The 16417-nt window shown below is 39.3% G+C and overlaps 2 protein-coding genes across 2 annotated transcripts in view; both read left to right on the forward strand.

The window, feature by feature from the left end:
* The first annotated feature begins 678 nt into the window (after positions 1 to 678).
* Positions 679 to 14876, forward strand: LOC130434781 (ubiquitin carboxyl-terminal hydrolase CYLD-like). The gene is made up of 16 exons (XM_056765154.1): positions 679 to 762; positions 1059 to 1260; positions 1476 to 1751; positions 3660 to 4037; positions 4317 to 4422; positions 5299 to 5807; positions 7390 to 7555; positions 7633 to 7774; positions 7863 to 7985; positions 8284 to 8375; positions 12321 to 12384; positions 13397 to 13595; positions 13674 to 13782; positions 13963 to 14081; positions 14150 to 14357; positions 14443 to 14876. Exons 2-16 carry the CDS (start codon positions 1081 to 1083, stop codon positions 14625 to 14627), a joined length of 2856 nt encoding a protein of 951 aa, XP_056621132.1. The 5' UTR covers positions 679 to 762; positions 1059 to 1080; the 3' UTR covers positions 14628 to 14876.
* Positions 14877 to 15801: 925 nt separating this feature from the next.
* Positions 15802 to 16417, forward strand: part of LOC130437229 (ER membrane protein complex subunit 4) — a 1890-nt gene continuing 1274 nt past the window's right edge. The window contains exons 1-2 of the mRNA XM_056768508.1: positions 15802 to 15946; positions 16273 to 16393. Of these exons, the coding sequence (XP_056624486.1) occupies positions 16290 to 16393 (104 nt within the window). The 5' untranslated portion in view covers positions 15802 to 15946; positions 16273 to 16289. The remainder of the gene's footprint in view (positions 15947 to 16272; positions 16394 to 16417) is intronic.

Here is a 16417-nt window from a genome sequence, read left to right on the forward strand (position 1 = left end):
TTTCTGGTTCCCAGAAAGTTTTTTAAGGATTGTTTTTGGTTATCTTTACGGAAATTAAACATTAGTTTCATGGTTTCTATAACGCTAGGGGAACGTTCCCCTAACATTAGTTTTTTTCCAAAAAAGAATCTTGGAAGATAATGTTTTGGGAACCAAAAACTAACGTTAGAGGAACGTTCTGGGAACCAAAAATCTGTTGCATGTACCTATACATTGGTACACTGGTGTCAATTGTGGTATACTTTAGTAATTTCTTTAGTTAATTGTAGTATACTTAAACGTACAGTTGTATATTAGTAAGCCTACTTGTATTCTGTGGTTTAAATAAACTATAGTGAATTGATGAACTGTAATAAGTATAGCAGTATATTTTAATATTCACTATCGTAAGATTTAAAACACTCTATTAAAGTACCTTAGTAAATAGTAGGGTACAGTACATTTTCATGTAGAACTGCTTGGTTTAGTCCAAAATCTTCAAGATCTAACAAGGAAAACACATATAATGTGTGTATAATGTGAGATAAATTCTCGGAAACATATGAGACATATCCGCCGATAGAAGCAAAAGAGTGATTTGTTCAAAACGAAAATAAAACCACGGAATTTCCCACACAGCCAAGACCCGCCCACTCCGCAAACCCTCGCGTCTGATTGGCCCATTCATCATTCAGTCACCGCACTTCCTAGTTTTGTGAAGTGAGGATTTATTGCGTTTTTGATTCGGCGTGTTTATTTTATCGGACGGTGATGAGACCGTCGGTAAGTTAAAACTACTTTGGGTCGTTTGTATTTATCTCATTTAAACGACTTTATAACGTAGAACAAACTTTTAGCTGTTGTTATTCAGGTTTATAAACAGGAGGAAATACCTTTGCTCACTATACGCGTGTGTAAATACTGTTCTGTTTAAAGATCATTTTAAACTGTGTTGCAGGCTACTTGGGGTTCGTCTCTTGTTTGTCATGGGAAATGCATTATATCGTCTTTCTTTCGTTTGAAAGAGTAAATGTTCGTGTTATGACTTTATAAATGTGTTTTGTTGCGTGTCGACGCAGGTCTGTACGGATTGTCGTCATCATGTCCGGCGACGCGCATCAGGGCAGGAGACGACGCCCCCCGAGAATGTACGTGGTCGAGTCCGACTATAAACTGCAAGACCACCTGGAAGGAACCATTCGGCTGCAGCGGGGGCAACTGTGTCAGGAGCAGGAGGAAGGGGGCAAAAAGAGCGCAAGAGGAGAGTACCTGTGGGTCAAAGTAAGAAACAATACATCACGTGAACACTATATACTGTAACATCAGTAAAGATCTAAATATTTAGAGACAGTTGACATTATACAACATTGTATCTGACTATTTGGGAATCTGTGGCTATTATTTGAGGTTATTTATATGTGATTGGGTTTAAATGTTGATTTCTCTAAAGTGGAAGTAAAATGGCGAATTCACAATCGCACTTTGATTTTGTTCAGGTCATTGATATCGGCTCCATGGTAAAGATAGACACGCGAGTGCTGGCTGAGGTACGAGCTGATTTTGCCGGTCTGCTGGAGCCCGTCCGTCACCTGGAGGAGCGTCTGAGACTGCTGGCCAAACCACACCGGCTCCAGAGACTGGCGTCATTAGCGCTGGGCTCCGAGGTTTGGGTTTACTGGAACCAGTCCAGAGAGTTTGCAGAAGCTGACCTTCGTTTCCGTGGGCCGCTGGCCAGAGGAAGCTCGGGTGTTTATTTCGGGGTGCAGCTGAAGGTGAGATCACCGACACACAAGCTCATCGTTTCCCATATTTCATTGTGTTTCAGCTCTGGGAATTTCTCCACACTCCTTCGCACAATTGTGTTGGGATGTCCTAAGCTCCGATGATGATGATGCAGAAATAAAATGTTTTATAAATGTAGAACAAATGCCTGTGTGACTACACTGTGTAACAAACGCTTGTTTCGACAGAACCTTTGTGTAGTTCTGGTACAATTGCGCGGCGCTAAATATAGTGGAAATGTTTTAGTGTATATTTAGTTGCTCATGTACATATTAATTACGATATATTGGTAAAATGCTAATAAACCAAAAGCGATAATAATTTTCCAATTGTCACAGTCGGATAATTCTTGTCTGTAGCTGAGGGAAGGTGTGATTTAGCGGTGACGGGTGACTAACGTCTGGAACTTGGTTCGTGAGGACAGAATTAGTCATAAAACGACATCAAACATCAACTTGCGACGATTCATTTGTTATGTTAAACTCTTGTCATGTTGTTCCAGTGCCTTGTCATTTCTGCGTACTAATAATCCCCAAATGTGTCAAATTAGTTTTACATTTTTTTGCGAGTATCATTAATGGCCAGAAGTACAGCTCACTAAAACCAATTGCACGTTGAGTCCGAAGTGTGCGCACGTTAGAAATGAAACACGACCTGACGTGTCAATCACATGGTCTCACTGGCTACGATATTTTCGTCCGTCATAAATTGATCCGGACTTTTTTGCATCTGTTGCAAGCTATTTGCCGATACATCTGAAATGTTTGCGGTTCAATTTGATTCATTTAATCCATATTTTGACATTACTAGGCTAGTTTAGACAAGCAGTTATTTTTAATAACCCCAAAACGCAACACATTTTTTTAAATATGATTGTGTAATTACATTGTTTGAAAATGGCACAATCTCTTTCTGGACAGGGACATTTATAACAACAAACTAAAGAAAGAAAAATAAATAATGGGGGAAAATGTCACATAAAATGAAGCTTATGTTGGCATTAGTCTTTCAACAATAGTGCAAATGATGACTTAGGTAGTTGAAGGGAAAAACAAATAAAAAATAAATAAACTATAAAAAAACAAAGAATGAAGCTTTTAAACCTATACGTTTCATCTGTCACACAACTTCAGATCATTTAAACAAGTGCTGCAGCAGTGGTCTCTTTTGTGAGTTTTTTCTGTTTTCCTGAATACAAAATATTTCCAAACCCACGATTTGCGTTCGACAGCAATCACGTCTTCTGCATCTTTCGCTGTACTTTCACTGCTATAACCGCCTTGTTGCTGCACGGCATTCACTTCTTCATTCACAAGACGAAAATAAACGAAAATGCGCCCTTTGGCAGTAAAGGCCTAGACAGACGTTACGTCACGGAATGAGGGCTCGTTAGAAATGTAATCAATGTATCGATCCATATCGATGTTTCATTACACCCCTAAAACGCATACGAAAATTTCCGACGGTATGTGAAAAGACCTTAAACCTCATAAAGAAACATTTAAAATGAAAGCGAAACACAACTTTTAAAAAAACTATTTACATTGCGTTATCAACAGAACTCATTATAGTTTGCTAAATGCACATTTTGTTTTTTGTTGTGTACTGTAAAAATATCTGTGCCGGCTGGTGTTAAAACAAAATTTAAATGTAAAATGTGATCATACATTTAAATTCTTATGAAGTGTACCTGCAATCGATTCAATTCTGCTATTAATATTATATTTACAGTATTTGTTGTTCTTTGTGTTATGTTCGTGCATTTGAAACGTTGATAAGAAAGAAAACTTTGATTTAATAAAAAAACAACTAAAATAAACAATATGATATGTACAGGATTGAATGATTTTGATTTCAAATGAAGTGTGTTTTTTTAATTGATGTGTGTGCTGTCTCAGGGTTGGGCAGCTGGCAAGGGCAAATCGAATGGAAACTATAAAGGTCATCAGTTGTTCACCTGTCCGGAAGGCTGCGGCCTCATTCTATCAGCCAGTGAACTCACAGTCCCTCGATTATCACGCACGTCTAGTTCTGGTGACCACGATCGCCATACACACCAAGCCAACCAGACTTCATCCAGTAACGCTCATCAGAATCACAGCCCGAGTCCCGTCAGCATTCTGTCCCGGGCGGCAGAGTCCAGTCCTCCAGCGCTGTTCTGCATCGGTCAGAGAGTCTGTTTCACGCAGGGTGATGCCGTCCGACGGGGAAGCGTACGCTTCTGTGGACCCTTACCTGATCGGCCCTCTTCTGAAGTGTTTGTGGGGGTTTTACTGGTGAGTAAAGCATAACCAGAATCTCGGAGCACAATTGTGGGTGATTGTGTACAGCAGAAATGGCTTGTAATTAGCGTTGCTGGAATTTTAAATATTTGTTTTGTTTAAAAGTCATGCAGTAAAGATACCGTGAGTTTTAGGGACCTTTTGAAAACGGTAATTTATATATCTTGTATGAGTGATTTCCCTTAATTTACAGTCCACCGGATCGTTGCCAGACAGGCTTGTATTGAAATGTTGTGCATATCATTGACATATGATGTGTTTTTGTGTGGTCAGGATCACGCTGTTGGATCATGGGATGGAGTTCATAAAAATACGAAACTCTGCTCGATCCCTTCAGCCACCTTCGGGGCTTTACTCCCGCTTTCCCATGTAACTGCAGGTAACAGTCATTCACCATTAAAGAATAAATCAAAGCTCTGTCAGTGTTTATTCATCTTACTCTCGTTTCAATTCATTCCCTCTTCTTATACAAAACACTCTCTCGCTTTGGATGAGCGTCCACTAGTTGAACTTCCCCAAAAAACTGAAGGATAAATTTAGAAAACTCAAAGCATACAGTCACCAGTAGAGGAGGTTACGACCTCTTGTGCGACTTCCAACGCCGACTGCCACAGTATTACGTACAGCAAACAACAAGAGTGGAGCTTTCTTTTAGCTCAGTGGTAAGAGCATTGCGTTAACAACTTAAGGTCTTGTGTTCGATCCCAGGGTATTGCACTTAAAACAAAAATGTATAGTAAAATGCAATGCAAGTCACTTTGGATGAAAGCGTCTGCCAAATGCATAGATGTAAATGTAAAATGTAAAGTCTTCGTCCTAGTCGAAAATTATGAGCATGGTTTTTAATGTCTGGTGAAAGCGTTTGAGTGCGCCTTGTGACTGCGGGTGGTAGGCGCTAGACACCAGATGATTTATATTCCACTGCTTCATCAATTTTGCGAACACCCTGGTCATGAAGTTTGTGCCTTGATCTGATCGTACGTATTTGGGAGTGCCAACGTTGTACAGAATAGAATAACAATAGTAGGCTTTGAGCGAACTCAAAAGAGTGGTTCATATGACTGCACGTTAAATTTGCATCTGCGCAAATGATATCTGGTGTTTTTACCAAGACCTTCCGATCTTTGCGTCATACAGATTTGGAATGAGACCACAGGTGGTTATCAAAGAAACAAATAAATGCGTACGTTTCTGAGTGACATTTTCAAAAGTAAGCGTTCCTGTAGTTTGATTTCTTTCTTTTGTTGTTTTACAGAAACTGGATCGGAGCGATCTCCTCCAACAGCAGCCAATCCCAAAGCCCTACCGAAACTGCCCCAGTTGCCCCCATCCAATAACACTGTACTTCAGCCGCTGTCACCCACCCACGACAAAGAGCCCACACCCACCGACAGACCTCTGATCCAACCAGCCATGCTAGTCACGGCTAAAAAAGCCCTTCAGCCTCCGTCCAGCTCCGTCCTCAAAGTGGCTTTGAAACCACCTCCTCTAACTGGACCCAAACCTCCCTTGAAACCTCCCTCCCTCCCACCCAATAAGCCGCAGGCCCCCCCGACGTCACCTCCCACTGACCCATCACGCTCCTTCAATAACGGATTCCACAGTTTTCCCTCTCCACCTCCAATCGTCGAGCAGAAGGCGGGGCTTGACACTTGGTTCGAAGTGGGTTCTATGGTGGAGGTGAATGACCCGCCCCTTTTCGGAGTGATCCGCTGGATTGGACAGATCACTGGAGTCCCGGAGCCTGTTGCTGGGATCGAGCTGGTAAACCGAATGAACTGAATTGTGAAAATGTTTCTTTCGCTTCTTTAGTTTCTAAGTGTCGCTTAATGTTGAAATACATAACTTTGGCGTCTCATTCTTCATCGCTGTTTCAAAGTTATTATAGTTTTGTTTTCAGTTGTGTGCTAGTGTTGTTCAAACTTTCAGCTAGCTTTACTGTTTTTAGTTTCCTTTTTTTAGCAATTTGTTTATGTGCATTTGTCATTTTATTATTTATAAAAAAACCTGTCCAAGGTATTTTGATTTTCGTTGAAGTTTTGCGATGTCATTATGTTATTAACGTTATTTCATTGTTATCTAATTAGAGTTTTTGTTCAAATTACATTTAGCCCAATATTTAATTGTATTTTGGTAAACAAATATTTGAAAGGTTCTAGTTTTAGCAAACTATAATAACCATCATCTGTTTGAAGCATAAAACTGCTTTTATATTTATGGGCCAATGGGCAAATGCATTTTTACGCCCGTGGGCATGCTGGTCTAAAAAAGAGGTGTTTTCAAGTGCATTTTTGCGACTTGCTATTTTGAGAAACTGAAAATTGGCTGCGATGTAGACCAACTCAAACCTGCTCTAAAGTCAACGACGCAATTTTTTTTGTGATAATTTAAAGTTCACGTTTTTAGAAAATGTGCCTCTGGGCGGTTCCAAAACGTGCTTTCACTTCCCTTACTACACAGAGGGAAGCGCAGCAGCACACAAACATGAACCTTATAAAAAATAAATGGATTACAATAAAAACGATTTTTATCGTGTACATAAAGATGAAAATCCGGCTCACGCGCGAGCAGATGTGTTTTCTCTCTGAAGAAGCATCTAGTCCACAGTATAAATAGCGAATCCGCCATGGAGCTTGTGCAACAGGATCTTAAAGCGAATGAGAGATGAGACTCTGATTGGTTTACTGCATCAGTGTTGGGTGTAACTAGTTACTATGTAATTAGTTACTGTCATTTAATTACTTTCCATTGAAAAAGTTATGTAGGGGTTAACTCTTATTCATTTTCTGTAATTTAATTACAATACTTTTGATGTGATTAAACTAAATACTTTGTAATATATGCGTGTGCAATAGTGGAATTGACATTAAAATTCAAAGTCTAACTTTAAAATCGGTTTTTACATTTGTAATACTTTGGTCAGTTAATAATAATAATAATTTATGTAGTGTTATATGATTTATTTAAATGATTTAAGAGTCGTTTCATGTCTATCCTTGAATTACGAACTAATCTAGGTTGATGTAGGATATAGAAAGTAATTAGTAATAAGTAATTCAATTATTCTGGAGAGAGTCATTTGTACAGTAATCTGATTACACTGTTGAATATGTAATTAGTAACTAGTAATGGATTCCTTTTTACAGAGTAACTTGCCCAACACTGTACTGCATTTTACCCCCCAAAATCACCCATTCCTCATTAAGTGAATCGGGACAACCCGTTTACACCCTGCGCCCAGACTCGCTGATTGTTTTCCAGTCATTAAACTAGCAAATCATGCATCGCCATTATAGACGTGCTGATGTGAATTCATGAGCGGTGTGCACGCGCATGTTTTTTTCAGGATCAGGAGATGTCCGCTGCCACAGATGGCAGTTATCTCGGCGAACGTCACTTCCATTGTCCCGCAAACAAAGGGCTTTTTGTCAAACTGCGCAACTGCAGACGCGACTCCAGATTTCCTGCGCCGGAGACGCCCATCAACCAGGTGGACCGCTGCAACTCTATAGGTGTGAAAAGGGACATCTTCAGAAGAACATTAATTTCCATACGCGCCTGTGAATGACGACTGTGAGTGTGTTTTTAGCGTTCGCTAACTGGAGCAGTCAGCGGGTGGATGAAAACACTCCTCCTGTGATGGGTCTGGACGCTCGGGTGCTGTACGAGGGCTTTAAGAAAGGCATTCAGGGTCATCTCAACTCCTGCTATCTGGACGCTTCTCTCTTCAGGTGAGAGGACAGTCGCTTCTGCATTACGCCATCGATTTAAAATTCTTCTGAATGGTGTGTGTAAACGTTTTGTGTTTCTGTCTGGCAGTGTTTTCTCCTGCTGTAGCTCTGTGGATTGGGTTTTGTTCTGGCCCACTGAACCTCAGAAGAATCCTCGCAGTAGGAATGCTCAGGATTTTCTGCGCTGTGAGATTGTCAATCCTTTGCGCAGGTACAGAGTAAGCCCACTCTTCACATTTTGAGAACACAAATGTTAACATGCAGCTATCATCATGTAATACACGCTTCCTTCATGCAAGCAAACAACAAGTGCAGTTGTCATGAAGTGAAAACCACATTCAGGAAACACAACGTCAACATTTTGGGAATCAAAGCATTAAGAATTTCACTGGACGGGATGGAAAGGATTGACTTCATTGAAATGTTGAATGTTTTCTGGTCGTGACAGAGGAGGAGAACATGTAAAGTAGTGTGTTGAAATAATCCCCATGATTCATTCGGTTCTGCAGGTTTGGTTATGTGTGTGCAAGTAAAACCATGACCCTGCGCAAACTTCTACAGGCAGAGACGGCAGATGCTGGATATACCAACGAGGAGAAAGGTGTGTGTGCGTTTGTGGGGGCATGCATGTGTGTGTGTGTGCCTTTTTGTATGAGGGCGTGTCTGCATGTGTGTGAGTGTGCGTTTGTGTGTGTGCATGATTGTATGAGTGCGACTGTGTGCGTGTGTTTTTTTTCAGTGCATAGTCCTGGGCTGAAGCTGAATTTGTTCCTGTCGCAACTGCTTTGGATCTCCTCCATGGACGTTGGGGACGACGGTAGTTGTTCTTTTCGCAGAAGTCGACAGTGAACTGCCAAAGCTGCTGGAAGTGGTGCTCAGTTCTCATTGCTAAAAGAGCAGAGATTGTGGTGGATGCTAGGCTTTTTACACTAGCATAATGCAATGTGGATGACTGTAGCGCTTTGGACAGTATATTGCACTGTGTTAGAACATGTTGCATCAAAATACAAGGGAACAAAAAAAAGCAAAAGTCGGCAACTGATGTCAGCAGACTACTTGCCTGTCCCCCGATTCGCACATCGTTTTCAGAAATTTCAGTAAGAGTGTCAACGACAGTCTCAAAGTTATCAAGTATGGCCTTGAGAGCCTCTGCACGGCAGCTCCATCTTGTGTCGCTGAGAGATTTCAGTGTGTAACTTTTATCCGCAAAGTTGCTGTTCTGAACTCGCAAAGACTCAAAAACAGCATGCCGTTTTGCTGACCCCTTGATAAAGTTATAGAGAGACTGGACATTAGTCATCATGTGTCTCACGGCTGTGTTTGTGCGACAGACATCCACAATGCAGAGGTTGAGTATATGCGAGTGACAGTGGACATACATTGCCTGCGGATTTTCGCTTAAAATCCGTGCAGCTACACCACGATAGGGTCCTCGCATACTCGCAGCACCATCGTAACATTGCGCTCTCAAATTGGCAGGGATGGGCATAAATACATGTAAAAGAAACTTTCGTTTTCATTTTATTTAACGCTTCCCTTCCCCTGCCCGGTAGGAAATACACAACTACAAAAAAAGACACTTTATAAAAAAAAAATGTATTATGTTTTATCTCCATCATTACTTCGAACTCAGTAACAAAAATAGAAAGTTTGTCTAAAATAAATAAAATTAGAATTTGCCATTATTCACACAAAGGTTGTTTTTTTCTACTAAAATCTAAAGATTTTGTGTGGTGTATCATTTATCAGTGTCATCACAGATGCACACAATCAATACACTAAACTGATGGAGATTATTTTGTTTAATACAATCGTTAATTAAAAGAAAATAATGCATTTAAAAATGTATAAGACAGTATTTTTCAATTTAGTGTGTTTAATGTTATGATATATTGATATGTTTTGTTATAATGTTACAATTTGAAGTTAACTGTGTTTTACTGAGGGTTTAAGAAGTGTACTCAAAACCTTTTTCACATACTGACCTAAAAATGACCCAAAACCTAATCAATTTATATGTGCAGAAATCCATTAATCACGAGAGGAGTGTTTCACAAATTATTCGGCAAACAAATGACTTCCTCTCATCGCTCCTTGACGATGATTTGTAGAAGAATTTATCAGAGTCGCCCCCTGTCGTTTCACAGACTTATACAACAGAGAGCACGTCAAGAATAAAAGCCTCGTCGGTTTAATGAGGAGTGCGCGCAGTAAACAGTTTCGCGGCGTATCTATGTGAATTGTGAAAGTATAAACAAGGCTTCAACTGCACAAAGCAACAATAGAAAGCGGCAACTGTGCGCTTATTACAACGCTTACCGCGTTACACGTGACACTCCGTCTCGGAGAGCGTGCACAAAAAAAACTGCCAACGTGCAAAGTGAGAATTTGAATTTCCTTTCCGGCAGTTATAATAACAAATCACAATTACTCATTCACACTTGTTTCTTTTTCCACTCTCATCTTCCAATTATTCCTGCCCACTAAAAGGTGCACATATATATTTACTTACCCCAATAGCTCTATAAACTATTTAAAAAAAGTTAAATTCATTTTATATAATCGCTACGAATCTACGACATGTTGATGTTGTCATGACATCACCCATACCTAACACGCAGTAACGTTAATATTTGAAACACAAATAAAATTGACCATGAAATCCTCACATTATTCCAGAAAAGTCGCAGATCCAATGCTGGGTTATAGCTACAGCTGAAGCTCACGTGCATGAATGTTGGGGCTGGGGAAGGGCGTGTCTGGCCTGAATTATGTTGGTTGATGCACGAAAACACCCTGATAAAAAGGTTGACTGGCTCAAAGTATTTTGAAAATGCAAAAATACTCATCTTAAATGTATTTAAATACAAATTACATTAGATTTTTCCAAAGGCTTTAAAATACAAAATACTATTTTGTATTTCAAATACGTATTTTAAATACATGTATTTGAAATACTGCCCATCCCTGCAAATTGGAGATGTCAAGATTGAAGCATGTCAATACATTCTTTAATAGAATGGCTAAAGATTCACCATCTGTTTTGTCTGTACGAAAAAATCCAATGATTGATTCATGGACAGCGAGGTCTCCGTCGACACATCTTAAAACCACTGCAACTTGTTCATGTCTACTTAAATCTTGCGTTTCATCCGTGATAAGTGAAAAAAGTTTAGCTTTGTGCACTCTTTGAATGATGTCGCTTTTAACCTGGCCGGCCATTATATTGATCAACTTAATTTGGTGCTTGCTATGTACATAATTAAATGATCTCTCTCTCTTCTTAAATAGCCGATCAATTAGTTGGTTATCAGTGGCACTTAAATCCATCAACTGCTAAAAAAATTCCCAGATTTTCTGATCCATCCGTTCGTCATGACCACAAAGAGCAATACCGGAGCGACAGCAAAAGAGCAAAGTCTTGCGTGTTTATTTCAAATATTCTCTGTTCTTATTTACTCTTTTTGTGTGTTCACTGCTTATTTGCATCGCTACGCTTCCCATTTTAAGTGTCTGTTAGTGACTTTTCATTTTCAAACCTGGAGAAATGTGCACGCTGCTCTTCTGATGTTCACTGAAATTTTCCGTGGCTTTTTTCCAGTAGCCGAATCCAGTGACTTGAAATGTGTCTATTTTAGTCTCGTTGCCACCAAATGCGCAGCATTGGAAACAAAAAGCCTGATCAATGGCGGGACTAAATTCCAGCCATTCATAAATCCCATAAATCCCATACCATTCATAAATCCAATACCATTCTTTTCTGAACTTTATACCGTCAGTCACTGGAAAGGAAATAACTGGTTGATACGGCCCGATTTCAATAAAATTGGTAGACATTTTTGGTCCGTGAACTGGATCTCGCTCAGGACGCGCGCTGTCTGTTGAGGCCTGGCTAACTGACCTGACGGCTCACATTGGAGATTCTCATTTTCAAATCTGCTCTGTTGTCTGCTTGACTGCTCGGTTACATGTCCTTCATCAGCAGCAATATCTGTTTTTGATTTCTTGTTGAAGTAATTATCCAACGTATTGGCACGCTTAGCCATTTTGACTGATTTTGTCGGATAGTAGTAGTATGTATTATTACGTAATGCATAACATAGTACGTAATGCATAGCATATTGATCTTTTTTCGTTTTGCTGCCCCCTTCAATGCGGAAATAGAAATCACATCTGCAACTCTTTGTCTCCAATAATTAAATTACGACATAGAGGGGAATCTGCTTCCCCTTGCCCCCCCCAAATGTTGCCCATATCTGTCTGTGTGTTTGTGTGAATGCGTGCGTGTGTTTGTGCATTTGTGTTTGTTTCTGTAAATGTTTATGTGTGTGTGTGTGTGTGTGTATGAGTGCATTTGTGTGAGTGTTTTTTTTAAGACCTCAATACTGCAAGGAACACAAGTTCAGATTCACTTATAAGCATCACAACAGTCATATTTCTGTATTTAGGAAAAATAAAATGTGATAACCTGGATTTTGTTCAGTTTTCATGTGTTGTGTCATGCTGTTGGTCTCTCGCATTGTGTGCGTGTGTGTTTTTTTTTTAGATCCAGAGGAATTTCTCAACCAGCTTTTCCTGCTTCTCCGGGTTGAACCGCTTCTGAAGATCAGGTCAACACCCTCATTCTCTGTCGGTTCATCCAAATATAAAGATAATGGGCCTCATTCATCAAACATTCGTAAATATATGTGTAAATATAAAACAGACCTTCCCAAAAACTTTCCGCCTGATTCACTAAAACTTCGTAAACGTCAGACTTGATGGTGAAGAGTGTGTATGTTAATGAATTCTAATCACTCGTAAACAGGGCACATTTAAAAAAACGCACATTTCATTTTCTTTGGTCGGTATAACGTGTTATTGTGATCTGTTATCTGTATTGCACCTGTCACTGACGTTTAACAGTTTATAATTTTTACCATTAAAAAGTTAGTAAATAATAATCATCAGGGATTATAATTTTCTTTTTTTAAACCGCCTGTAATGTTCTGTGAACGTTATTTTCTGCTTGCCAAAAAGTAATTTTTTAATATAGATATTTATATACTCCACTGTGGTTGTACAGCTGTGCAGAAACGGACAGCGACGAGCTCTGCGTTCGACATAAAGTTAAAGAGTAATAAATGGAGAAAAAAATATAGATGTGAATAGAACTTGTGAAATATCATTATGATACACACAGTGTTGGGAGTACCTGGTTGCTTAGTAATCGGTTACTAAGGGGCTTCTTTTCCAGTCTCATGTATATTCAGCTCAAATTGAGTAAAGAGTGTTTGTTTACTATTTACCAGATTGTCTGACCTCTTCTTCCAAGCAAGATCCTTCTTATATTATATATAAAATATTCACCAAAGTTTGGATTTTTTAAATCCCGTGCATGTGCATCCAAAACGCTCAATTCACGCGAATCGCCTCATTCGTTCGTGAATTAACAATACTCTGCATTTTTATTCCGAAGAAAACATTTGAGCGATTAAATGACATGAGGTTGAGGAAATAGTGAGGAAATTATCATCATTCTTTTATGGATACTCCAGGAAAAGATTCAGCCAAACATGATGAAGGTTTCATATCAAAACAGGGCAGCTCATCGGATGTTGTGTGGTTGTGTTGTCGTTGTAGGTCAGCGAGTCGGCAACCACAGGAGTGTTTCATATATCAACTTTTTCCGCCGTCCGTCTCGCCGACTCCATCGTCTCCTGCGGTCTCTCCTCCATCTCCATCTCTCTCCCCCCTCGCTCTCTCTTCTCTCATGCGGGTGTCCAGCGTGCAGATGTTACTGGAGTCGTCCTTCATGCACTCCGGACTAAAACTCACAGAGGTGAAGGTTCACACCGACACGAGGACAGACACACAGCTGTCAATCACTGAATTGCTCATACGCACACCTCATTCACAGGCCCCCTCCTGTCTGCCGCTCCTCATGCCCAGATTTGGCAAAGAGTTCAAGATGTTCGACGTGATTCTGCCATCGATGTCTCTGGACATCACGGATCTGCTGGACGAGAGTGAGCAAGATATTCATGCTTTCTTATTTTTGGATTGTTGCATTTGATAAGGCTAATATTTATATTGCACTTTATTTTAAATTTGTTTTTCCTCATTCTATCAATAATGTTAACTAATGTGTTAATTGCGTCACATCAGATTAAAAATTCATTACGTCATATTTGATTTCATTACATCAGCTGTGAGGCAGTGCAGTATCTGTCAATCACTGGCTCAGTGGGAGTGTCTACAGTGTTACGAGGATGATGACATCACACCGGGCCAGTTGAAGCAGTATTGCGACACCTGTAACACACAGGTAAACACACACAGATGGCTTTCAACACACACGCGTACACCTTGAACACACGTCTCTGTCTGCATCAGGTCCACACTCACCGGAAACGACAGGCACATGTACCTGTCGTCATCAGAGGGCCACAGGGCTCATGGGAGGGACCCGTGACATGCGTCCGGCAGCTCATGGATCTGTTCGCCATCACGTGTATCGAGACCAGTCACTACGTCAGCTTCGTCAAGTACGGCCCGCACACGACCGACTGGCTTTTCTTCGACAGCATGGCAGACAGAGAGGGTAACGTTTTATTTAGGTTTATCATCACTAGTACTCTGAACGTGTAGAAAGCAAGCAAATGTGATTTCATGGTGACTTTTCGCAGGTGGAGAGAACGGTTTTAATGTGCCACAGGTGAGAGCGTGTCCTGAGGTGGGCCGGTACTTGAGTCTGTCAGTGGAGGAGATCTCTCGTCTGGATGCCTCGACGCTCAGAGACCCCGTCCGCCGCTTGCTGTGTGATGCTTACATGTGTTTTTACCACTGCCCAGAATTGAGTCTTTACAAATGACACGCACACTCGAGATGTTAGATTTCACAAATGCTATTACAAATGTTGTACATTCACAAGGGTCCCTAACGCTTTTGCAATATTGTGCACTATACAGTATACAGAGGAGTAATGATGTGTAAATAATTCTAAAAGATGTTTTCAACTGAATGCATTATACTGTTTGTTTACAAATGTAAATCTTCAGGACATTCAACTTTTTTTCAAAACTGTCATGTATAAAAAGAATAAAAAAGATAAAAGCTTAAATGTTTATTTTATTTCAAATTCATATTCTTCCTCCAATGTCTGAGTGTACATGTTGATAGTTACTAAATAGGATCTACGAATATATGTTTTTATTTGTATATCAATTAATAGGCAAAATAAACATTACATTTTTAATGACAGTCCGCAAAAATTCGATGTTGAATTTCGATTTTTTTATACTAATATAATCTTTTTTCTAGGGGGGAAAAATCATAAATGCAGATGTATGACGATGAAACCATATTTATGTTTTTAAAATATTTTGTATTTAATTTCTTTCCATCAGTGGAATATATGGAATCTAAAAAGGTTCTGAAACTTATAAAATAATAAGATTTATTGGAAGAGAGTATATAAAAATCAGAATTTCTGCACATTATTGATACGTTATATCAATTACTGAGCGTCACGTTTTTATTATAAAAATCGACCAAACAGAATAAGAGTCTTTGATTGGGAACACGATACATTCTGTATAGTATTGAGAAATAAAAGGAGTGATTTTTTTCACATAATCTTGATTCTAGGAAAAAAATGTCTTCATAATTGCAACTGTATGAAGATGAATCCATATTTATCTGTTTTTAAAATATTTTTTTTTGGATCATTTCTTTCCAGCAGTGGAATATATGAAATCTAAAAATGCTCGCAAACTTGTTAAAATAATAAAATAATTGGATCTATTGGAAGAGAATGTAAAGAACCATATTTTATAATTAAAAAAATCAGAATTTCTGCAAATGATTGGTTCTTGGTGTCTGTTTTTTTCTTTTTTTCTCTATCTGCCTTGTTTTATAATTGTTAATGTAAATTTAAATATTCCATTATAGATGGATATATATGTATTTTAAAAAAATAAAATAATATTACGCAAAAAAAGAGAGTCCGCTTGACGTCATCTACTGGGGACGGAAGTGACGCGGGATCGTCATTAGCTGGTGTCTGTGAGGAGAGCTGATCGTCTGTTTACCACGGCACATTATTTTATGAATAAAACAGAATTAATCGGATTATTTACATTACTCGTGAAACATCTTTCAGTTTCTCACGACCGAATTGATCTTTGAGAAGTGAGTAAATATGAATTTTCAAGATGAATCGAGAAAAACATTTCCCGTTAGTTATGTATTACAAGTGATGATTAGACTCTGACAGTGAACAGGGTGACCATGTGTTTTAAACAGTTTTATGACAATGTTTTACTCGAAATATTCGAACTGGACACGTTTAAATTAGTCACGTTATTATTAATTATTAACGTTTTTTGGATAATGGTGTTCATACATGACAAACGAAAGTTACGTCATCTAGTTACTTTCTTTCTTGGCTCAATTGACTCAAAGCAACAGCTTTATAGTTTTTGTAGACTGAGAATATGATTGTTGTTTTTTTACAGGGGTTTTAACAAGCAGTATGACATCACCGGGCAGTCAGGGGGGTGGAGCTGTGTCAACGAGAGGCGGAGCTGCAGCCAAGAGAATGAAATGGGCTTTAGAACTGAGTCTGGGCAACAGCAGGTGATAAAAAGACATTTCCACATG

Source organism: Triplophysa dalaica, chromosome 1 (genome assembly GCF_015846415.1).
Source record: "Triplophysa dalaica isolate WHDGS20190420 chromosome 1, ASM1584641v1, whole genome shotgun sequence".
Lineage (NCBI taxonomy): Eukaryota > Metazoa > Chordata > Actinopteri > Cypriniformes > Nemacheilidae > Triplophysa > Triplophysa dalaica.